Genomic DNA, 25,010 nt, shown 5'->3' with positions numbered 1-25,010 from the left:
ATCCAGCTACCGGACTTCCTGTGCAGAGTTTGTATTTTCTTCCCGTGCTTGCGTGGGTTTCCTCCGGGCACTCTGGTTTCCTCTCACATTTCAAAGACATGCAGTTGAGGTGGATTGGCCGGTCTAAATTGTCCCTAGGTGTGAATGAGCGAGCGAGTTGTATGTCCCTGTTTGCCCTGCGATTGGCTGGCAACCAGTTCAGGGTGTCCCCCGCCCACTGCCTAATGATTGCTAGGATGGGCTCCAGCACCCTCGCGACCCTACTGAGGATAAGCGGTGCAGCTAATGAGATGAGATGAGATAAAATAAAGGAAATAGAATACAAAAATTCCCAATATAACGTGTTGATATAGAGTATTGAAATAGTGCTATGGCAAATACACACTATAAAAAAAATAGGGTAATATGCAATGTGGGGGTGGGGTTTAATGTGGGGTTAAAGAGCCTCATGGCATGAGGAAGAAATCTCCTCAGTCTGTCCGTGGAACAAGACTGTGACAGCAGTCTGTCGCTGAAGCTGCTCTTCTGTTTGGAGATGATGCTGTGTAGTGGATGTAATGGCTGGGATGGGCTCCAGCACCCCCGAGGCCCTACTGAGGATAAGCGGTGAAGATAATGAATGGATGAATGGATATTTCTTAGCATCTTTATGATGCCTTGGTTGGTGTCATTGTAACCCTTGCAGTCCTTTGAGACCTTTTGCGAATAAGGGCGTCTCGAATAAATGGGACTTGACGTGAAGGTCAAGGGCAGCATGCGTGACCTTCAAAAATCCCCTTTTAACACCAATACGAGTCATCGGCCGGGCTCGTGTTCCTGTCTGTTGGGAAGCGGCTGTTTGTAAATCAAGTCGACTGAGATGACGCTGATTTATTGAGATTCACGACAATGAAAAAGGGATTATAAATAGAATCATTTTCTGGGGCGTAGCGTTTTGCCCGTGCAGGTCGGGATGAGAATCGGCGACGCGAAATGAGCGAGGGGGGAGGAAACAAAGCTGACACGGCCTATTCGGAGAGGCCGGGTGGAACCCCGGAACGATTCGGCCTGCTGCCGAGATGTCAGCTTCCAGAAAAGGAGGATCCCATAATCGTACACGCAACAATATTATTCCCCGGAGGAAGAATCGATATTAAATAGTGCACAAAACAGAACAAGGAAATTTACAAGAATTTTTAAATGGATGCTCTAACTCGGGCTCAACGACACATCTCTGGTGAGAAATAACTACATCGAAATAAACAAAACATGAAGGACCACCACACAGGATATACCGTAGCGCAAATGAGTTCTAACTGAAGAAAACCTGAAAGGAGGAAGAAGCCAAATTTGGTGGATTACCACCTGGTTCAGTGTACAGAGTCCCATGTGGATAATGGTCCAGCCAAACAGCTCTAACAACAGAACAAAACATCAAAGTCAGTTGAATTAAAAACATCCCTGCACTTGATAGAACAGCATCAAGACCAGGAAATATAACACAGGCACCATAGATAGCTCAAACTGAACAAAACATGAAAGGCAGACAATACTTAAGGTTTTGTCTGGGTAATAATGACTATCTACCTATCTACCTTGGTCATATCCCTCAAGAGGGGTGACCGACAGCAAAACACACACATACAATAACAAAGAAAATAAAAGGGAAATAAATAACAAAAAAAAAAAAATTGGGGGGGGACCATGGCCAACCCAATTGCCCAAACACCCAAACAAGTTGGGCAACTCGGCACCCAAGTTGGTCATGCTTTCGTCCCTCCAGATGAAACGGGACACCAGAAAGCGGCCATGTCACTCGGGTCAGGGTGACACAACACACTCTTTTGTTCAACAACAGGGCCCGACAGCTTTCACTGGTTTACCCCTGCCGCATCATACAGGTGCCCAACCCATCCTTAGGAACGCGTCCACAATCCCACTATCCTTTCACAACACCTCTCCACTCCTTTCTATCACCAACAAGAGCTCTAGCTTCCATTATATTTAGACCTCTTTCCTGCAGTGCACTCATAACACCATCCATCCACTTCAATCGCGGCCTTCCTCTTGGTCTCCTTCCATTGACTTCTGCTCTGTAGATCCTCTACAACATTCGCTCCTCATCCATCCTCTACATGTGTCCAAACAAACCGAGTACTCTCTTATCAACACGCTTGCTCAGTTCCACGACTACTCCAGTTCTGTCTCTCACAAATTCATTTCTCAGTCCATCCAATCTTGTCACTCCTAACATAGTCCTCAAACATTTAATCTCAAAAACATTCAACTTCCTTCTTAAATCTGCGTTCAGGCTCCAAGTCTCTGCACCATACAACACAGTCGGCACAATCACACTCTCATACGGTCCCCTCTTAACATCCATACTCATACTCTTGTTGTTCATCACTCTCCTCAGAGCACCCAAAACCTTGCTTCCTTGATTCACTCTTTGCAATACCTCACACTCCATTCCACCAACTGCAGCCACATCACAACCCAAGTACCTAAAGCTTTCAACTTCTTCCAGCACCTGTCCATGCAACCTGATTTCTAACGTCATGCCCACTCCATCACGTGAACACTTCATCACCTTACTCTTCCCAACATCGACACATAACTTACGCCTATCGCATACTCTTCCAAACTCCGTTACCAACCTTCTTTATGTTTCCTCAGAATCAGCCACAAGCGCTGTGTCATCTGTAAACAACAACTGACTTACCTGCCACATTGTTCCACCGTTGTCCATCATGTCTACACCTCTGCCAAAAACTCTTGCATTCACCTCTCTCACCACACATCCATGTACACATTAAACAGCCATGGTGACATCACACACCCCTGTCTCACACCAGTCAACACAGGGAACCACTCACTTGTCTCACTACCTACTCTTACACATGCTCTGCTGTTCATATAAAAACTCTTCAATGCTTCCAACAACTTTTCACCCACTTCATACATCACCATCACTTGCCACAACACCTCTCTATCAACTCTGTCATATGCCTTTTCCAAGTCCATGAAAGCCAAATAAACATCCTTACCTTTTGCAAAATATTTCTCACACACCTGTCGTACTGCAAACACCTGATCCACACGTCCTCTTCCTTTTCTGAAACCACTCTGCTCCTCCATCACCACCTCATTCGTTCTTTCTCTCACTCTCTTAATCAAGACTCTTCCCAACAGCTTACCCGGCACAGACAACAAACTGATACCTCTCGAATTGCTACATTCATACTTATCACCTTTACCCTTATACAATGGCACCACACATGCACTACACCAATCAACAGGAACCACACCATTTAAAAAGCATACATTCAACAAGCGTACTAACCAGTCAATCATAGCTGTGCCACCTTTTTTCAGGCATTCAGCAGTACAACCGTCCAACCCTTCCCCCCTTTCATTTCTTTCACTGCCTCTTCAAGTCAAGTCAAGTCAAATTTATTTATATAGCCCTTAATCACAAAAATGTCTCAAAGGACTGCACAGGATTACAGTTACAAAATTACACAATTACCTGATCTTAAACTAGCAAACCAGCATGCGGGCAAGGAAAAACTCAAAAACCTCAGTGTGAGGAGAAAAGAGAAACCTTGAGAAAGGACCTCACATGTGGTAATCCCCCTTCCAGGATTGAACAGGGTGAATTACAATTAGCATTACTGTACACAGAATAGTAAACACTAGGTAAGATGTTGAAAATGTCCGGAAAGAGCATGACATCAACGACGACGCCAGCTGGTAAATGCAGGGGTTGACATGCTGCAGGTCAGACCCCGGTCCGCTGACCCATCCCAAATCATCCTTCTCCTTCGTATCAGCCAGGCAGGCCTCAGAAAAAGACAGGACAAAACAGAATACGAGGTGGGCATCAATCATATGCTTTGGAATAGAAGTGTGTCTTAAGCCTCGATTTAAAAACTTCCGTTGAGGTTGCAGATCTTATCTCCAGAGGCAGGGCATTCCACAACACCGGGGCCCGGATGGAGAACGCTCTCGAGCCCGCAGACTTCTTGGCTCTCGGAATCACAAGTAGACCGGCATTTTCCGAGCGCAGACTCCGTGCAGGAACATAGGGGGAAATCAAATCAGAGAGATAAGAGGGTGCAAGCCCATGCAAACATTTATATGTTAATAAGAGAACCTTAAAGTCACATCTTAAGTGGACTGGGAGCCAGTGCAAGTTGGCCAATACAGGTGTAATATGCTCAAACTTTTTAGTCTTAGTCAAAAGTCTAGTTGCCGCATTCTGAACCAGATGCAAACTTTTAATGCTAGACATCGGGAGACCAGAAAGCAATACATTACAGTAATCAAGCCGAGAAGTAATAAACGCATGAATTAAAATCTCTGCATCTGATTGGGACAGCATTGAACGAATCTTCGCAATATTACGGAGGTGGTAGAAAGCTATTCTAGTAATATTTTTCACATGTAACTGAAACGACAGATTAGGATCAAATATAACACCTAGATTTTTGACCGAGTCACTATGGGTGATATTACATTTGTCTAGGTTCAGGGTAATGTTTGAAAACAAATGACGACAGTGAGCTGGACCAATTATCAACATTTCAGTTTTTTCTGGGTTAAGGCGTAAAAAATTATTTGACATCCATCTTTGAATCTCAGTAAGGCAATCCTCCAGATTTCTAAAACTTAAATGTCCAGTTTTTTCCAGTGGCACATACAGTTGAGTGTCATCTGCATAGCAATGGAAACTAATATTATACTTGCGGATAATGTCACCAAGCGGGATCAAATAAATACTAAAAAGAAGGGGGCCAAGTACAGAGCCTTGAGGAACACCACAAGGGACATTAGATTGTTTAGAGGTCATATTGCCATAGTTAACACATTGCATCCTGTCTGACAGGTAGGACCTAAACCACGAGAGTACAGTTCCTGAGATACCAATGCGTTCTAGATGAATCAATAATATGTTGTGGTCGACCGTATCAAAAGCAGCGCTGAGATCCAGCAGCAGTAACATTGATGAGGCACCAGAATCTATTGTTAAAAGGAGATCATTGGTTACTTTTGCAAGGGCTGTCTCAGTAGAATGATTTGCTCTAAATGCTGACTGGACAGTTTCAAAAAGGTTATTTTCTGACATGAAGTCATTTAGCTGCTGTGCAACGACCTTTTCAAGTAAATTCGCAAGAAATGGCAGATTTGACACTGGCCTATAATTACCTAGGCTTTCTGGGTCAAGGTTAGGTCGCTTAAGCGTGGGTTTAATGACGGCAGACTTGAAGGCTACGGGAACAATACCCGAGGATAGCGATATATTAATAATATTTAAAACTGATGGTCCTAAGATCTCAAACAGATCCTTCACCAGTGAAGCTGGAAACGGATCAAGCAGGCACGTAGTTTGTTTGGCCCTACTGACCATCTGTGTTAGATTATCAAGGGACAATTCATTGAAACTGGAGAATGTTTCTAAACAACCGCTGACACAGTCCATACCTAGCACCTCCACATCTTTGATATAGGAGGAGGAAACAGAGCGTTCTTTTAAAATTTCATTCCTGATTAGTTGAATCTTTTTATTAAAAAATTCCATAATGTCATTAGCAGAATGAGTGCAACCATTTGGGTTAAGTTGTTGTCTGGTAAGTTTCGCCACTGTGTCAAATAAAAATTTTGGATTATTCTTATGTTCAACAATAATCTTAGAGAAATACGAAGCTTTAGCTGAGGCAAGAGCTACTTTATATTTCAGCAAACTGTCACACCAGGCCAGTCGAAAAACCTCCAGCTTAGTAGTGCGCCATTTTCGTTCAATTTTTCTGCAACTTTGTTTGAGTAACCTAGTTTCTTCAGTAAACCAAGGTGTATTCTTTTTGGGTCGGAATTTATACTTTAGGGGCGCCACAGAATCAAGAACATTTACCAAAGCAGTATTGAAGTTGTTTGTAAGTGAGTCAACAGACCCAGTGTACGAAGGGAAGGCTGCAGTTACCGTAGGTAATAATTCTTTTAAGGCTAACACCGTTTTAGGGTGGATATTGCGACTGCTAAAGCCTATATTTTCCTTATCACAGTAAACATTAAACAACACCTCACATTTAACAAAATAGTGATCAGAGATGGCATTAGGATACGGTAACACTGTAACATTTGAGGCTACTACGCCACGGGTCAGGACAAGATCTAGAGTGTTCCCATCTTTATGAGTTGGCACATCAACTATTTGATTGAAACCAAATGTATCCATCAGTGACTTAAATGCAATTGCAAGTGAATTTGATGGGGAGTTTATGTGAACATTAAAATCACCAATAATTACAACATTATCCGCATACGTAACTAAGTCTGTTAACAAATCAGAAAATTCTTCCAAAAAATTTGAGTATGGTCCAGGTGGGCGATACACAACAACTACATAAATTGGTGTTGACATTAAGGACCTCATAACAAGTGCTTCAAACGTTTTAAAACTAGTAGGGGTATAAGGAGTAAATTTCAACCTATTTTACGATATAAGAGCAACACATCCACCTTTTTTGCATGGTCGTGCCAAGTGCGCACTCACAAAGTTAGGGGGAGAAGCCTCATTTAACACTACAAACTCATTTGGTTTCAACCAGGTCTCACAAAGGCCAATAAGGTTAAGATTGTGTTCATTAATAAGGTCATTAACAAGTAAAGCTTTGGAGGCTAGTGATCTAATATTAAGAAGGCCAAGCTTCAGCACTGTGGACTGAGCTGAAACCTTTCGCGAATTTTGCACCTTAGTGGCAACCACTACAGGATTCGACTGCCGGTCCCGGGTCTTGTGCCTTGCATGACGGCAGATGCGGCCCGAATTCCATACCACAGGAATATTGTTGACCAGTGGAGTAGCAGGATGACTATTGGTAGAAAATAATGTTATTTCTTCTCCCTCCTCACCTAACAAGGGAGAAACAGAGGTAAGAGGCACAGAAGAAGATGCTATAGAATACTATAAATCAGGGTGTATGGTGCAGTCAGTAGAACACTCTAAACTACAAAAACTATGTGAATTGCATGAATCTAGCATAGCGCTAGTTAGCTCTAGCGTTACAGACTCCACACCCATGGTAACAGGTTCACTAATCACCTGTGACCTGGCCTGCACTAGTGTATCCTGTCATGGAAGGCTTAAACAGTAATCTATATTTTTAGAAAGAGTGAGAGCACCTTCCCAGTTAGGGTGAAGGCCGTCTCTCCTCAGCAGGTCAGGTCGGCCCCAGAAAGCAGGCCAGTTATCCACAAACCTAAATCCCTTCTGATTGCAAAAACTTGCCAGCCATCGGTTTAGCGAGACTAGTCTGCTAAACCTCTCATCATTGCCTCTCGCAGGCAAGGGGCCAGAGACAATTACTCGATGCCGACTCATCTTTCTGGCGAGATTACAGGTCCTAGCAATATTTTTCTTTGTAATCTCAGATTGTCTCATTCTAGTATCATTGGAGCCGACATGAATGACTATATCGGTGTAGCTAGCCCTGTCCTGGTGTCTAGGTTTGCTCGTCAGCTCCCTCAAATTAGCCTCAATGTCGGGTGCTCTGGCCCTAGAAATACACATAACCGTGGCTGGGGTGCTAAGCTTTATGTTACGGGTGATGGAGTCACCTATAACTAGGGTGCGGGAGCCAGTAGACCGGGGTGGAGTGGGACTAGCTAGGGGGCTGAACTTGTTATGCGTCTGAATTGGCTCACCGCGATTAGCATGCCGTTTAGGGCTAATGCTAACCGGACTAGCAGGTTCGCTACAACCCACGCTAGCATTGGTGTCCGAGGCACCTAACATTTTCCGTTTAAACTGCTCTAGCTCACGGACACGTCCCTCTAGAAGGGCAACCTGCCTACGGACACGGGAGCAACCTTTACAGCAACCCATACTTACTTGTAAGCGTCGGATGCCAAGAGCGTCCTAGCAGCCGTGGGAGGGGATATCCTTCAACAACGATCGGCAGCAGCTTCCGACTGTAAAAACAATTGTGCGCGGCACTTACCTTGCGCCAATCGTCCGAGATACTTACCCGAAACTTTTCAAGATAAAAAGTCTCAATCCAGAATTCTGCTAAAGTAGGAATCTGAAACAATCTCGTAGACGCGACGACGTGAGCAACACAAAATTCCCGCCACTCGATAACCCGGCACCTAGCATGTTTCCACAGGCTTCACATTTAAATCACCCAACACGGGCATTCCCTCCATACCATCGATCGCCTCAACTCTCACTTCTCTCCCATCCTCCACATTTAGCAACTCCTCAAAAAACTCTGCCCATCTCGTCCTGACTGCACTACCGCTAACCAGCAATCTACCATCCTTATCTTTCACTTTCTCTCCCTTTCCAGACTCACTGTTTCTTACTCTTTTCACTTCTTTTCAGAACACTTTTCTCCTTTCCTCAAATTTCACTCCTATCTTTCGACACCATTCATCATTTGCTTTCCTTTCCGCTGCTTCCACTGCCGCTTTTACTAACCTTTTCTTCACTTTATATCTTTCATACGCATCGCCACTCTTATCCTGCAGCCACTCCTCAAAGGCACGTCTCTTTTCTGTCACAGCCTCTGATACCTCATCATTCCACCATTCACTTCCTTTTCTAATACCTCGACCAACTTTTCTCATTCCACACACTTCTTTTGCACTCCTCAACACTGCCTCTTTAAACCACTTCCATTCAATTTCCACACTCTCCATTTCTCTTCCACTAACCCGTTCATACTCTTCCCTTATCCTCTCTTCAAACTCTCTTTCCTTTTCTGCCTTATTCAACTCTGACATTTTCACCTCTTCCCTCACACGCTTCTTATAACTAGCCCTCCATCTATTCTCAGTTTTCCTTCCACATAAAAATGATCAGACATACCACTCATTTCACCTCTGTAAACATGCACATCCAACAATCTACTTAACATCCCTTTCTTAACCACTACATAATCCATCAGTGCTCTGTCCATCATCTTGCCACTATCCACTCCGACAAAGGTATACTTATTCAGGTCCCTCTTTTTAAACAATGTATTTCCAATCACCAACTCATTTTCCACACATAACTCGATCAATTTCTTCCCACTCTCATTTCTTCCTGGTACTCCATATCTACCAATCACATTTTCAACCGTTTCATCACCCACTCTAGCATTCAGGTCACCTAGTATTACCACTTTCCACCCTTCTTTCGCACTTGCCACACATTCGGACAAGTCCTTCCAGAACTCCTCTCTCTCTTCAGCGCTTCTTTCTAAACCAGGTCCATATGCACTTATAAACATCCATACTTCTACACCCCACTTTAACCTCACCCACATCAATCTGGAAGATATCTCTTTCCACTCCATCAGTTTTTCCTTTGCTTTCTCACTCACAAGCACAGCCACTCCTTCTCTAGCATGTCCACCCGTAACTCCAGACCTTCTACCATACATACCTCCAAGCTGTAATTCACCCCTTCCTTTCATCTTTGTTTCACTCAAGGCTAACACATCAACCTTCCTTTTAGTCATCATCCTTCCGATCTCCTCTTTCTTCTACTCAGTCGCTTTACTTCCACATCCTCTCACATTTAATGACCCTATAACTAGGGTTTGCGAGACCTTTCGGTCTCCCGCCCCCCTTTCTTTGCCCTGCTGTCTCTTAGGGAGTAGAGATAGAGAGGAGAGGATCCCCAGTCCCCTCGCTCCCTTCACTTTAGTCGCCTCTTACGACACACAGAGGACCATGATGGGAGAATTCTCTTACCTCTCACAAGGAGAGGGCCCCTCACCACAGGGACAGGTAATAATGACGAGACTGTGAAATCTAAAGCAGGCATAACTGGCTCTAACAGAACGAAACGTGGTAAAAAGATACCTCAAGAAACATCACACATATGGGCAAAGCAACGTAAAAGCCGTGAAAACAAAATGGTGAAATATAATGCAAGCACAATAACTAGCTCTAACTGAATACTCCAACACCAACCAGCTGTAACAGAATACCACATGAAAGTAAAACAAGGCAAGAAACTTACCTAAATGTGAATGAAAATGAAGAGTGTCATGATGAGGAGGCCAAGAAATAGAATGCGCTAACAGAACAAAATATGATAGTCAGAAAGACATTTCAATATGTAGACCGAACACCAACGAGATTCGAATGACAACAAGACCATGAAATATAATACAGGCACCATAAATAGCTTTAACTGAACAAAACATGAAAGGCAGACAATACAGAACTAACTGAACTAAAGACAATAGAAATAGAAAGGAGGGAACATAGTCACTTGTCAATAGGACAACTATGTAATGTTCAAACACCAACCAGCTCTAACAGGACCAAACACAGTTTTAAAATGTAAGAAAACTTAAGGTTTTGTCCGGGGAATAATGACAAGACTGTGAAATCTAATGCAGGCATAACTAGCTCTAACTGAACGAAAAGTGGTAAAAAGATACCGCAAGAAACACGACACATATGGACAAAGCAACGTGGGTGCCATGAGAACAAAATGGTGAAATATAATTCAGGTACATTAACTAACTCTCACTGAATACTCCAACACCAACCAGGTGTAACAGAACAAAAAATGAAAGTAAAAAAAAAACAAGAAACTTACCTACATGTGGATGGAATGAAAATGAAGAGCGTCATGATGAGGCCATGAAATACAATGCAGGCACAATAACTCGCTCTAACAGAACAAAACATGAAAGTCAGACAATACAAAAGACATTTCAATGTGTTGTATTGTATAAGTATTGGAATGACAAAGAGACCATGAAACATAATGCTGGAACACCAACTAGATGTAACCTAAAAAAACTTGAAAGGAGACAAAACAAGAAACATTCCCATTCGTGGAAACAACAACAATGAGACGAAGTGAAATTTAATGCCGGCGCACTATTACATCTTTCAATGGAGGTTTTTTTGTTCCAAAAAGTAACTATATTCTAAACTTGTTTTAAAAAAAAATTCTTAAAATAGAAAAAAGAACACAAAATGAAAGTTTTACTTTACAACATTGCAAACTTAATTCTGTCATTGAAAGAAAATCCTGACATGAGCAAAAACCAATAAAAATGTGCTCGTTTTCAATGTTTTATGGAAGGTAAATAGATAGTTAGATAGATGTCTAGATGTCTAGATGTCTAGATGTCTAGATAGATAGATAGATAGATAGATAGATAGATAGATAGATAGATAGATAGATAGATAGATAGATAGATAGATAGATAGATAGATAGATAGATAGATAGATAGATAGATAGATAGATAGATAGATAGATAGATAGATAGATAGATAGATAGATAGATAGATAGATAGATAAACTGCTTTTTCGAAGAATTATTATTTTTATTTTACTCCCAAAAATGGAAAAGACATGTTTCGATGTAACCATAAAGTAGAACTTTAGAAATACAAGGAACATAATACTTGAAATCTGTACATGGTAATGTTTATTTAATTTATATTATTTAAAATCATATTATTTCCTGTGAAATGTTAAATATCATGTTATTCATAAATCCAAATGAAATCACTTAAAATGATTAATTCATGTTTTGTACATTTTTTTTTTATGCAGCCACGTTCGGTTTCAAATTTAAATGTTTCAGGTGTCCAGTAGAGGGCAATGTGTCCCCACGGCCCGTGCAGGACTACATAAGGGGTTTTCAGGGTGGAAGCACCCTGATGAAGGCTGCAGGGTGCACTCAATGACGTCACTCAATGGTGAAAGTCACCACATTTGCACTAATTCAACAAATTAAGCTAGCACGCATTAGCTGCGGTGGGGCTTTGTTTCCATAGCAACTAGGCGCAAGACTTGTTGCCATGAACTATTTTTGCTTTGAGTAAGATGAGTCCCGATGACATTTTCCTTTCAACTGTGCGGAATGAAAATAGAAGCCAAGAAGTGGAAAAACATTTAGTATTTTGCTTGCAATCAAGATCTCTAATACAGGGGGTCTCCAAGGTGGGGCCCGCGGGCACCCAAGTAACCACTGACGACAGCTGAGATGCCCGCGGATCTTTTCTGAAAAACCCCCACCAGTGCTGGGGGACTGTGTCAAGTCAAGTCCCATTTATTTGTTTGGCCCTTAATCAAAAAATGTCTCAAAAGACTGCAGACAAGGAAAAACTCAAAACCTCAGCATGGGGAAAATGGAAAACCTTGAGAAGGGCCTCCTATTTATTCTTTCTGGCCTCTTCTTAGTGTCACACGACATGGTGCAAAGGTTGTCCTTATCATGACAGGATGGAATCTCGGACCCAATTGCGTTTGTTTCAAAGGAATCTTTATTAGAAAGAGTTGTCGGAACTGGCTTTGGACGCCAGCGTCTGTCGGTTGTCAACCACTTCGGACGGAATGGCAGTTCCGTGACGGGTAGGTGGAATCGGTACAGCTTAGCGGGCAGGTCGATGGCCAGGGCGGGAGAGTAGGTCGAAAACGTGGAACGGAAACAGGTCAAAATCAGAAGGCAGGCAGGAATCAAGCAAGAATAGTCGTTGGTACTTGGTAATCTGGCAAAACACACAGGAACACAGAAGTACGGTCTGACGTCCTTCTCTGGACGCTGACCGCTTAAGAGGAGAACGTCAGCCAATCAGAGAGCGCGCTCCAGCGCGCCAAACGATTGCCCCCAGGTAACTTCACTTAGGCAATCATGACAGTCCTATATTGACTCATTTACTAGTATTACTGTAAAATTTATTATTTTAGGCCTATTCATGGTATCACAAGATGTAAGGGATCTTACTATGGGCCTCTTTTATCTATTCCTGGTGTCACCACCCATGCAGGGTGTGTGACACATATATCCTATATTAACTTATTCACTATTATTACGACGTGCTTCATTATATTTGTCCTATTCCTAATGTCACAAGACATGTAGGGTTTTACTATGGGCCTTATACTTTTTGGCTTCTTGTTTTTGTCACCAAATATGCAGGGTGTGTGACGCAGATTCTTATCATATATGAACTCATTTATTAGTATTACTATGGGTTTGATTAGTTTCAGCCTATTTTTGGTGTTACAAGATGTCCAAAGTCTTAGCCTCTTTATGGTGGCACAAGTCATGCAGCGTGTGTGACGCATATAGTATTATTAATTTATTAGTATTACGATGAACTTTATTCTTTTTGGTATCTTCCTATTTCTGGTGTCACAAGACTTGCAGGGTCTTAGAAAAGGTTTTATTCTTCATGGCTTATTCCCAGTGTCACAAGACTTGCAGAATCTTACACTGGGTTTCATTCTTTATGGCCTTTTCCTGGTGTCACAATACTGCATTTTGTAAAACATTGAAAGCAAAATGACAAGTTAAACTGAATATTATTATTGTGGTTGGAGAGAGAGAGAGAGAGAGAGAGAGAGAGAGAGAGAAGGAGAGAGAGAGAGAGAGAGAGAGAGAGAGAGAGAGAGTGTCGGGTCTAAAAGAGGGCACAACGGCCCAACGGCTGACCAAGGAAGGCAGGCAAAGGCAAGAATTTTAGCTGCTGCAGCAGGAGAAGGATCGTCAGAGGGTGCACAGTGGCACGTTCGGCTCTCCAATCTCCTCTGGAATCCTTCCGCTTATTCGTCCCCGTAGGGAAATTCACACTTCCAGCACTATCCTTGTGTTGAAAAATAAAATAATAAAATTAGAGATATAGAATACAGAAATAGTGCTATGGAAAATACACACTGTAATAAAAATAGGCTAATATGTAAATGTGGGGGTGGGGTTTAATGTGGGCTATTACTCCCCCGGGTGGAGTTAAAGAGCCTCATGGCATGAGCAAGACATAATCTGATTATAGTATTGCATTCTGGTAGTAAGCAGTGGTGATATTGTCAAAGTATCCACAACATGTACCACAAATAGCATTATTAGTCATTTTGTTAATATTGAATCAGGCATGACAGTGGAGTTAGTGGGTGGACGCAGAGGGGGAGGGGACTGCGGATTGAAAACAAAGACTGGTTTTACAATTTCTTCAATAGATTGGTGTTTGTGTGGTTAGCTCATTCGCCTTACACATGAAAGGTCCCCGGTTCGAGACCGGGTGGAAACATTTGTCGACCTGAAGAGGGATGGTCCCCACCAAGGCTGTATTTGCCTATGACACACTATAGGAAATGGTACCACTCCGACCTTAGAGGTTTAGGGAGAACTTGAATAGATTGCCGTGCCCTTTTCCGTATTATTAATTTTGGTGCTTATAGTTAATTGGTAACGGTCGTATTTCTTAGCAAAGGTAACAATGTGTGTGCCCTTGTCGTATCTTTGTACAACAACAAAGCTTCCTTTCTATGGTAATCATATTTTTTTGCTTCTCCCTTTAGCATTGCCGAAAGTCCCGGGACTTAAGGCTAATAGAAGCAGTGCAAAAATCCCAGTATTGTATCGCCGACTTTACAAAGCATAGGGAAATCTGAATAAAGGGAAAAGCATGGTGGCACGATAGAATACAGCGACATCTAGTGGGAAAATAAGACCCACTGTCCACTTTCTCTCAGCTCAAATTTAAGCATTGTAAGCGTCGAACGCTGTTGAATAAGTGCAGCAGTCATTGAAATAATATATTTACGACATAACTATAAGGACAATCCCAACATAAAGTTAACTATTTATTTAATGTCCTTTTTTTTTCGCCATTCTCTAACGTTCATGTCGGGTACTGTGAATAAATATAATGTGATAGAAGGATAAAATCGAATGCTTTATCACATGTCATCTACATCACTGGTGATTTACTGGTTGGGATATAGCGCTCTCACCACCAAGACCTGAGTTTAATTCCTAAAACGTTCTGTGTTTTTCGATTGTGGTCGGCAAATATTATTGTGGAATAAAAGTAGAAACAGGACTGACAGGACTTTGGCTGGGTCAGGGCAACTCCAACTATTTGCTTAACTGATAAAAATTTGGCTGAGTGAGGACAACTCGAATCGAGCACCCAGCTAGAGAAAAACAACACGTCATCGCTGACCGAACACAGTATAAATGCCACTGTCGCCCGGACAACTTTGGAACACGACTGAATGTTTGGATGAAATTATCAACGTGTCCCTTCTCATTTCGACTCTCTCTGCTCTCTTTTTGGGGCGGGGCCGATATACGTCCTGTTTCGAAATATTTGGCGCTCAACGGCTCGGACCAGTACATATCCATCCATCCATTATCTGCACCGCTTATCCTCAGTAGGGTCGCGGAGGTGCTGAAACCCATCCCAGCTATCTTCGGACAGTGGGCAGGAGGCACCCTGAACTGGTTGCCAGCCAGTCACAGGGCACACAGGGACACAAACAACTCACTCGCTAGGGACAATTTGGACCAGCCAATTAACCTGACATGCATATTTTTGGGATGTGGAGGGAAACCAGAGTTCCCGGGAGAAACCCACGCAAGCACGGTGAGAACCTACAAACTCCACACCGGAGGTTCGATCTCATGACCTCAGTACTGTGCCACACATGCCCTAACCACTGCGCAGCCGTGCTGCCCAATGGTATAATTTAATTTAATACCTCTCATATTCACTACACTGGCAAGAGCAGACGTCATTGGATCAGTTGTTCAAGAAGCGCCAGGCAAAAAACACTGAATGGTGAATGGTAAATGAGTATTTTTTTGAATTCATTTTTTTTTTTTTTATTTACATTATGTGCGTCTCGTTTTATGTTTTAGAGCAGTAATCGCAGTTTATCATTTATTTGTTTCGTGTTCTGATGCTCTTTCATGATTTATTTAAAAAAATATAGAATTGCGGGACTTGGAACGAATTAGCGCACTTATATTCAAAATGCGTCTCTACTTACGAAGTTTTCAGGTTACAAAGCTAGTCGTGAGTAGAGGTACCACTGTATTTTACAGTAAAACCTCACGTGTTTTTTTAGGTTAAAAAAATGTGCATTATACACAAAAAAATAAGATGAGTGTATAAACACAGAACAGGTGGCCGGTTTTCCTCCGCCATCAGCTGATGACTCTCTCTCCCATATGAAAGCCAAGCCTACCTCCGTCCTTTTGCTTCTGCCCTCGTTCCTCTCTCTCTCTCTCCTCTTGCTCGCCCTTCCCCGGGCCAACTGAGCATTATTGGAGGGCAGAGGGAACAGCGGTAAGGAGCAGCTTGCCAATGCACTTTTCCATCTCTTTTTTGGGGGTTTTCTTTGCCTCGGAAGGATTTGCTATGTACAGCCTCAGCCATGAAGCCCACGGTGAAGATCCACCTGCAGAATGGGACGTACTTTAACACTTACATGTACCAGGTAGGGAATGCAAGGAGGTGAGAGATGCTCACAGGTGAAGAGAAGGCACTAAGTTGTTATCTAGGTCCTAAGAATAGGACGGGGATATTTAAAGGACTGAATGTGTCGAGCATTCGTATTCTCAAAGCTATATGGTGAAGTGGACTTGCATGGATGCAAACTAGGGAGGAAACAAACAGAGATCATCTGAACTGTTGGAAAGCAGAGGTGGGCAAACATGAACCAGAACGGGATCAGGACCCAAACGCGTGACGTTTCTCACACAAGCCTTTTATTTTACGGAAAATGGGGAGTCATGCATGTTAGGCAGCAGTCTGGTGTCAAATGATAGGAAGCCAGAGGCCGACGAGATCGATACCAATTGCCCGAGTTGGTATCAGACTGATGGGGTCGATACCGGACAGGACGGGACAGACAGGATTGATAATGAAACAGGATATCGAAATTAAACAGGACAAACTAGACGGGAAAGAAAACCGGGGAGAATAATAAACAGGACAAAAACGGGAACAATATCTGATAGGAAATACCAAAACCACACATCTTGCGAAGCAGAGGTTCGTTGACGGACTGACAAAGGAAGAGTGAGAACACTGTGCCTAAATAGACGGAAAGCCAATCTGTCAACAAGCCGCAGCTGGCGCCACACGGGTAGGGCGCAATAGCAACCGTGACAGGGAGGTAGAAATCTAATCCCTAGAAAATCACAATGACCCATGATATATTTGCTGTACCAGTACGCGGGCTACTCAGGTGGTCGCCACGTTGGAGACTCTTGGTATACTGAGTTTGGAAACCGCTACCTTTTTAAATATTCTCAATAAATTTACTTGTGTGGACATGTAGATATTCTGTTTTTGTTTATGAATAGATTATTTTCTTCAAATTGGTTTAGAGCAGCGGTCTCCAACATGGTGACCGTAGGCACCTGGGTGCCCCCTGAGGACAGGTGAGGTGCTCATGAGCCTCTTCTGAAAATAGCTCACCATTGGTGGGTCATTGTGATTTTCTAGTCAAATAATGTTTTGGGGTGTTTGAGTCAATTGAACCCTACCTACTACTTCCTTCTTTTTTTCTTTCTTTCTCTAATTTCTTTTCTCTTTTTTTTCTTCACTATTTCTTTTTTTTACTTTCTTTCTCTCTTCCTCTCGTCTTTTCTTCCTCTTCATCTCTTTCTGTCTTTGTGTTTCTCACTTTTTTACCCCTTTCTTTGTCTCTTTTTTTCCACTATTTTTTCTCTTTTTTCTTACTCTCTATTTACCTTCCCTCTCTCTCTCTTTCTCTCTCTCTCTTTAGTTTTTTTAGGAATTGACCTGGTGATAAAATAGTAACAATATCGCAAGCATGCCCTGCCCAACCAGTTGAGGGTGTCCCCTGCCCACTGCCCGAAGATAGCTGGGATGGGCTCCAGCACCCCCGCGACCCTACTGAGGATAAGCGGTGCAGATAATGGATGGATATGGCAAGTAGTACAAGATAAGTGTTTATTTTAGAAATGTCAATCAAAATAGGTGCCTTTTGCGCTAATAAGTAGCAAAAAAAAGTAGCTCTCAGCCTGAAAAATGTTGGGGACCCCTGGTTTTGAGACATTCAGAATGGAAGAAAACTAACAGATTATGACCCCTTTATGAGCGCTCAATTTGAAATTATGCATGAAAAAAAACAATGCATTTTTTTCAGGAAATTCAAAAAAATATCTTCTACACAACTGTAGAAAAATGATTCTGTTTTTTTTTTTTACTATTCGGGGACTTTCATGAAGGGAGACAGGGGACAGGAGTGGCACCAAGACTATAATTAATTAACTGTTTTACCATAGTGTCACACTAATAACATCATTGTATAAGTCAGTTTCAAGACTTTGAAGGAGAAGTGAGTGAAAATGTTGGTTGTCCTGGGTTTTTCTGCAATGTGATTGGTTTACAGACTTTGATTAAATGCTATCATCATATTATTACATCATATTATTGCCGTATTCTGTCACCCCCTTTTCTTATGGATAAGTCGAAACCCCAGTCTGCAAAACCCAACCGGTAAATTTGGAATAGCACACTAAAAACAACAATAAAGTTATTTTTCCTAAAGTGACCGGACTTGTGGATAAACTTTGTGGTTTCGATCCCTTTGTCTTCCCGCTTGGGTCCTCGGATCACTGTTGGTTACTCCACGGCTGTATTGTCTCATATTTGATGACATTTTTGGGCAGACGGCCTCCTTTGTTCTTCCATTTTCTCACTGCGTGCTTTCGTCAGCCCACCGTGAAGTGATTGACGTTTCAAAGCGATGCAGGGAAAAGTTGCTCTACCGAGACTTGCTGTCTAGTTGACACGGGCTCTTGTATCTTGTCGTATTCCGCTTCTGCAAAATCACAAACTCTGTATGTTGCGTGGAACGTGATTCTCTCTCCGGCGCACAACTCCACGCGCGACAACGCAGCTTTTGTGTTTCTCCTCTCAGCCGAAGAGGAAGACTCCCCCTTTTGTCCCCTCCGTCGCTGCAGGTTTTGTTTATTAAAGGGACACTGGAACTCATGAATGGATGCTATTCTAATCTTAGGCCAACGTCGGCCCATTACAACACTAAAACTCATAAACAAAGCATTAAAATCTTGTGTTTTAAGGATTTGAAGAAGAAAAAAACAAACATTTTACCCTGTTAACAGAAAAAAATGGTTATTTTTGTTTGTTTTTAGCTTCAAGACATTTTAACCTGTTTTACTGGTGAAGAAAGAGGATACCAATTCTCATTTTTAGCAGCCAGTGGATATTTCTGTCATGATTACCGATGTGAATCACCAGTGCCCGCTCCTTTGGCGCCAACTGCCTCGGCTTCTGATTGGCTCCCTGTCCGAATTTAAACCCACTCCTATCTGTCCCCTTTTGTCAGTCGGTCTGCGAACCTCAGTTAAAACTAGGCAAGCCGTTTTTGACCCTGACTCCCACCTGTCCCGTTTTTTGCTCCCGTCTGTCCCCCGGCTTCAACACGTTTTTTGGATCCTGACCACGTCTACTCTCCTTTCCTGGCTTACGACTCGTTTCTGACCCCGACCACGTTTTTGTTCTCCTGTCCTGGCTATTGACCTGTTTTCCGTCCTTGACACTGCCATCGCTCGCTACGGGAGAGCCACTTCCGTGTTCGGAGTACCAGAGCGAGTACCAGAGCGACTTGCTTCCCACGCCTAGGGAACGCCCGATCGTGGGCACAGCCAGCCCTTCCTCTTTCCTTCAATAAAACTTGACAATTTCTGATTATTTGTTATTGCAACATCCATTGCAGCCTGATGATCCTGGAAGGCCTTCTCAAGGTTTCTTCATTTTCCTCATGTTGAGGTTTTTGAGTTTTTCCTTGCCCTCATGTAGGTTTTAGATCAGGGCATGCTGTCATAATAGTCTGTGGTTTGCAATAATCTGTGGTCCGTGCAGCCCTTTAAGACTCCTTGTGATTAAAGGGCTATACAAATAAACATGACTTGACTTGATACTAGATCTCTTAAAGTGACACGGTGTAATATTTGACCACTAGATGTGGCTGTATTATGTAAGGCAACTAAAAACTAGAGCTACAAAGCACAAGTATGCAAACTACAGAGACTCAAAGTAAACAAAACACGCAATTTTTCTTCATATTTTTGCCAAGCCTTTCACAAATAACAATCATATCAGCTTCCTTTGGGAGAGCCTAAGGCGACATAAATAAATAGAACTTTCTTGACCTAAAAGTATTTTAAAATACATTTTACATGATAGTTCACATATTTTTGTTTTTTACCACTAAGAAGCACAAAATATTGCATAAAGGCTCTATTGACTCACTCATGAATGAGTTCAATGAAACCCTGGCTAGTGTCCTGGATTCCGTAGCGCCCCTACGGCTTAAATCACGAGCTAAAAGATGCACGCCTTCGTTTACTGATGAAACTAGATCGCTTAAACAAGACTGCGGGACATCTGAAAGAAAATGGCGCGCTACCAAGCTTGAGGTTTTCTGTCAAACCTGTTGTGAATACTTGTAAAAGTTTTAAGCAGCCCTTGCCTCCGCAAAATCAGCCTATTTTTCGAAGGTGATTGCGGCACAAAAGAATAACCCCAAAATCCTTTTCGACACTGTATTATCGCCAACGAGGCAACAGATTATTCCAGATAGTTCTACCCATTCAGCCCATGACTTTATGGTCTTCTTTAATAAGAAGATTCAACGCTAATGTCCCTTTAATTATACCGTACTTTCACAACTATGAGGTGCTCCAAAAATGGATTGATTTTCTTGCATGCTGTTAGTGTGTTGTTGTAGAAGAGGACACCATGAGAACATTAAAGGGTAAAGCTTGGGCATTGACAGTAGATGAAAAAACAGATAGGTGCGCCATGCAAAACATTATGGTTTGTTTCATGCATCTCCATCAATCAAAAAGTTTAGTTTATTTATAAATGTACCTTGGAAAAGGTTCTCTCACCGCATTTGCAAAAGAATGTGCTTGTTTTTAGTTCAGTGCCGTGAAAAAGTATTTGCCCCTTTTCTCATGTTTGTGTTTTTTTTGCTTATTTATAATTCACAAAAGTTTCAGATTGTCAAATTAATTTTGATATCAAACAACCCAAGGAAATACAAAAAACAGTTTTTTATATGTTGATTGCCACTGTTCCCAGGTTTCTCCAATTAATGGCTCTGACAGTGGTTCACTGGTCTTGGAAATCGCTTTGTCTTTAAATGGCTCAGAAAAAAAGAAAAGGAAGGTTCTGGATTAGCCATGTCAAAGTCCGGATTTAAATACAATTGAGATGCTGTGGTTCATGCTAGAACACCTTCCAAAATGGCAGATTTGAATCTATTTTGCAAAGAAGAGTGGGCCAAATTTCATCCAAAGCTGTGTAAAAGATTAATTTCTAATTATTGTAAACATTTGATTTCTGTTGCCAACGGTGGACCAACTTGCTATTTATTAGGTGCAGGGGGCAATTACTTTGTACATCGGGCCTTCATAAATGGAATCAACATTTCAAAATTGCATTTTGTATTTCCTTGGGTTGTCTCGTGATTTGAAGATCTGAAAAGCGTTGTAAGTAATAAATATGCGAAAACACAGGAATCAGAAAACTTATTTTAGGTATCAAGTACCGTATTTTTAGAACTGTATGGGGCACATAAAATATTTACTTTGAAACGTCTGTCGCACCCTGTGTGTTGTTGTTGGACACCGTGAGAACTTAAAGAGGACGCTTGTCCATTGACTGTCACGGTTGCCATGGCTCCCAATTGGCCCCGCCAAGCGGTTTGTTGACTTCTATTTGAGCTCAGTGCTCTCACTCTTCCTTGGTCAGTCTGTCAACAAACCTTTGCCCCGCAAGATATGGGTTCTGCCGCGGTCCCGTTTGCCGTTGGTATTTCCTGTCCGGTATTGTTCTCCTTTATTTTGTCCTGTTTAATTTCGATATCCTGTTTTGATATCAATCCTGTCAGTCCCGTAGTTTAATATCGGTTTCCAGTTTTGTTCCTGTCTAGTTTCTCCTGTTTATTTTCGATATCCTGATTCGTTATCTATCTTGTCTGTCCCGTCCTGTCCGGTATCGAACCCATCTGTCCGATATCTACTCGGGTAATCGTATCAATCTCGTCGGTCTCTGGCTTCCTGTCATTCCATGCCAGACCGCTGCCTAACGTGCATGACTCCCTATTTCCCATAAAATCAAAGGCTTGTGTGAGAACGTCATGCGATTGGGTCCTGATTCTGTTCCTGACTGTATTTGAAAGAGAAATAAAATGGTATGTGCATTATGCAAATCATTGTGATTTTTCCTGCACATCTCCATCAAACTGTAAACTTCGAGTTAAATATAATAAAAACGGAGTCCCGGCAGAGCTTGCACGTGCTGGCATGTGCGAACATCTGCAGCTGTTTGATAAAAGTTGCCGTTGGTACCCGGCTCAAACGCTTTTCCCAAGCCTTGTTGCCATGACGATGGGAGTCGGAGTACAGGAGAACTCAGCATCTTTTCACACCCGGCGAAAAGTGTGAGCGGAAAACTTGTTTGCCGTTTCAGAACTGCTGCAGGGGAGATGAATTACATTGGGGATGCAAAATAACTGTTTCCCCCCCACTGATAAACTATAAATTACAAATATGAGTCAGGCGCTCCAGTGCCTCGAGCACATTATGAAAGGTGAGAGAGGGGGGGACACGACCAACGTGTGCAATTACATCTATAGAAAATCAAAATGCTGTATATTCTAATGAAGAACATAAACGCTTGGAATCCTACCAGCAGTTATCATCCTGAGTCATGTGATGTGTTACGGCCAAGATCTCCAGTGCCTCACCGTCATTATGAAGAGATAGGAGAGAGACATGAAAAAATTGAACTAATATTTCCATAGAAAAAGAAAATATATTAGGCTAAGGAAAATAAATGCTTAAAGACTCTCATCTCATCTCATTAGCTACACCGCTTATCCTCAGTAGGGTCGCGGGGGTGCTGGAGCCCATCCCAGCAATCATCGGGCAGTGGGCAGGGGACACCCTGAACTGGTTGCCGGCCAATCGCAGGCCACACGGGGACAGACAACTCACTCGCTCAATCACACCTAGGGACAATTTGGACCGGCCAATTCACCTGACATGCATGTTTTTGGAATGTGGGAGGAAACCAGAGTGCCCGGAGGAAACCCACGCAAGCACGGGGAGAACATACAAACTCCGCACAGGAAGTCTGGAGCTGGATTTGAACCCATGACAGGTTCCCATGACATGAACTGTGCTGACTATAGAAAATATATGCAATGCCTTGAGTATATCATGAAGAGGTAAAGAGGACGAATGACCAAGTTTTGCTACTACTTCTATAGAAAAGGTAAATAAATTATAATGCGTAACATAAATTTGCTAAGAATATTTCTAAGAAGTTCTGAACATTTTGAGCCATGCAACTGAATATTGCCAGACTCTCCAGTGCTTTAGATCTATTATGAAGCATTCAAGAGGAGACACGAGCAAATTGTGCAATCATAGAAATTAAAATACTGTATATTCCAATAAAGAACATAAACACTGAGAATCATTCTAAGTAGTTCTCATCCTGGTTCTTGTTACATCTTATGGAATAGCTCTCCAGTGCCTCACACACATTATGAAAAGTTAGAAGAGAGACATGACTTAGTTGTGCTACTACTTTCATAGAAAATGGAAATGTATTAGGATGAGAAACATGAATTCTTCAAATCGTTCCAAGGCCAGAACACTGGCTATAGCAAAGTCATTCAGATCCTTGTGCATATTATGAAGAAGTACAGAGGAGACACGACCAAGTTGTGCTACAACTCTTACTGCAGAAAATCAAGATATATTAAAATGAGAAATATGAATGCTCAAAGTAGAGCACATCCTGAGCCATGCGACTTATGGCTCAGATCTCCAGTACCTCGTACATATTATGAAGAGGTAGAGAGGAGACACAACCAAGTTGTGCTGCAACTCCTACTATAGAAAATCAAGATATATTAAAATGAGAAATATCAATGTTCAAAGTAGAGCACATCCTGAGCCATGCGACTTATGGCTAAGCTTTACAGTGCTTCGTGCATACTATGAATAGGTAGAGAGGGGACACAACCAAGTTATGCTGCATCTCCTACTATGGAAAAATCAAGATATATTAAAATGAGAAATATGAATGCTCAAAGTAGAGCACATCCTGAGCCATGCGACTAATGGCTAGGCTCTCCAGTGCGTCGTACATACTATGAAGAGGTAGAGAGGAGACATAACCAAGTTGCGCTGCACCTCCCACTATAGAAAATCAAGATATATTAAAATAAGAGATATAAATGTTCAAAGTCGAGCACATCTGGAGCCATGCGATTTATGGCTAAGCTCTCCAGTGCCTCGTACATTCTATGAAGAGGTAGAGAGGAGACACAACCAAGTTGTGCTAAACTCCCACTATAGAAAATCCAGATATATTAAAATGAGAAATATGAATGCTCAAAGTAGAGCACATCCTGAGCCATGCGACTTATGGCTATGCTCTCCAGTGACCAGTACATACTATGAAGAGGGAGAAAGGAGACACAACCAAGTTCCACTAGCAGTTATACAGAAAATAATTCATAATAAGGAAGATAATCACAATAGAAGCTTCCAAAAAGTAGTGTACATTCTGAGCCATGAGACTTATGGCTAAGCGTTACAGTGCCTCGTACATACAATGAAGAGATAGAGAGGAGACACAACCAAATTGCACTACCACTTCTTCAGCAAATAATTCACAATAAGGAAGATAATCGCGATAGAAGCTTCCAAAAAGTAGTGTAAATCCTGAGCCATGCGACTTATGGCTAAGCTCTCCAGTGCCTCGTACATACTATGAAGAGGTAGAGAGGACACACAACCAAGTTTCACTACCACTTCTACAGAAAATAATTCATAATAAGGAAGATAATCGCAATAAAAGCTTCCAAAAAATAGTGTATATTCTAAGCCATGAGACGAATCTGGGCCCAGATCTTCATTGCCTCATGTACATTATGAAGAGGTCGAGAGAAGATATGATCAAGTTGTACTATTACTTCAACAGAAAATGAAAATATAGGTGTTGTTGTTTGATTAAATATGATAGCGTGGCTACAATTATCAGGTGTTTTATTTCTTGATCAGGGTGATACCTGTGACGTCATACTTTGCCGTTATCAGTTCGATAGGTAACGGCCTAAAATTATCTTTTTTTTTTAATTTCGCAAATGAACGAAATGAACGAAAACCAGTGCCAGATGAGCAGGGCTTAGCAGCAGGAT

At 42.1% G+C, this 25,010-nt stretch overlaps 1 protein-coding gene across 7 annotated transcripts in view; it reads left to right on the top strand.

Moving 5' to 3' along the window:
* The window catches only part of ppfia4 (PTPRF interacting protein alpha 4), a 121,167-nt gene that overhangs the window by 33,262 nt on the left and 62,895 nt on the right, over nucleotides 1–25,010 (top strand). Inside the window, exon 1 of one of the 7 annotated variants that reach the window (XM_088337780.1) lies at nucleotides 16,075–16,226. The exons of the other annotated variants lie outside the window; for them this stretch is intronic. Within the exon in view, the coding sequence (XP_088193906.1) occupies nucleotides 16,164–16,226 (63 nt within the window). The 5' untranslated portion in view covers nucleotides 16,075–16,163. Of the gene's footprint in view, nucleotides 1–16,074; nucleotides 16,227–25,010 lie in introns of those variants that run through there. 7 annotated transcript variants of the gene reach the window in all.

This window comes from Urocampus carinirostris, chromosome 6 (assembly GCF_059441175.1).
Source record: "Urocampus carinirostris isolate Australia breed hairy pipefish chromosome 6, RoL_Ucar_1.0, whole genome shotgun sequence".
NCBI lineage: Eukaryota > Metazoa > Chordata > Actinopteri > Syngnathiformes > Syngnathidae > Urocampus > Urocampus carinirostris.
This window is presented reverse-complemented; position numbering and strand designations above follow the sequence as displayed.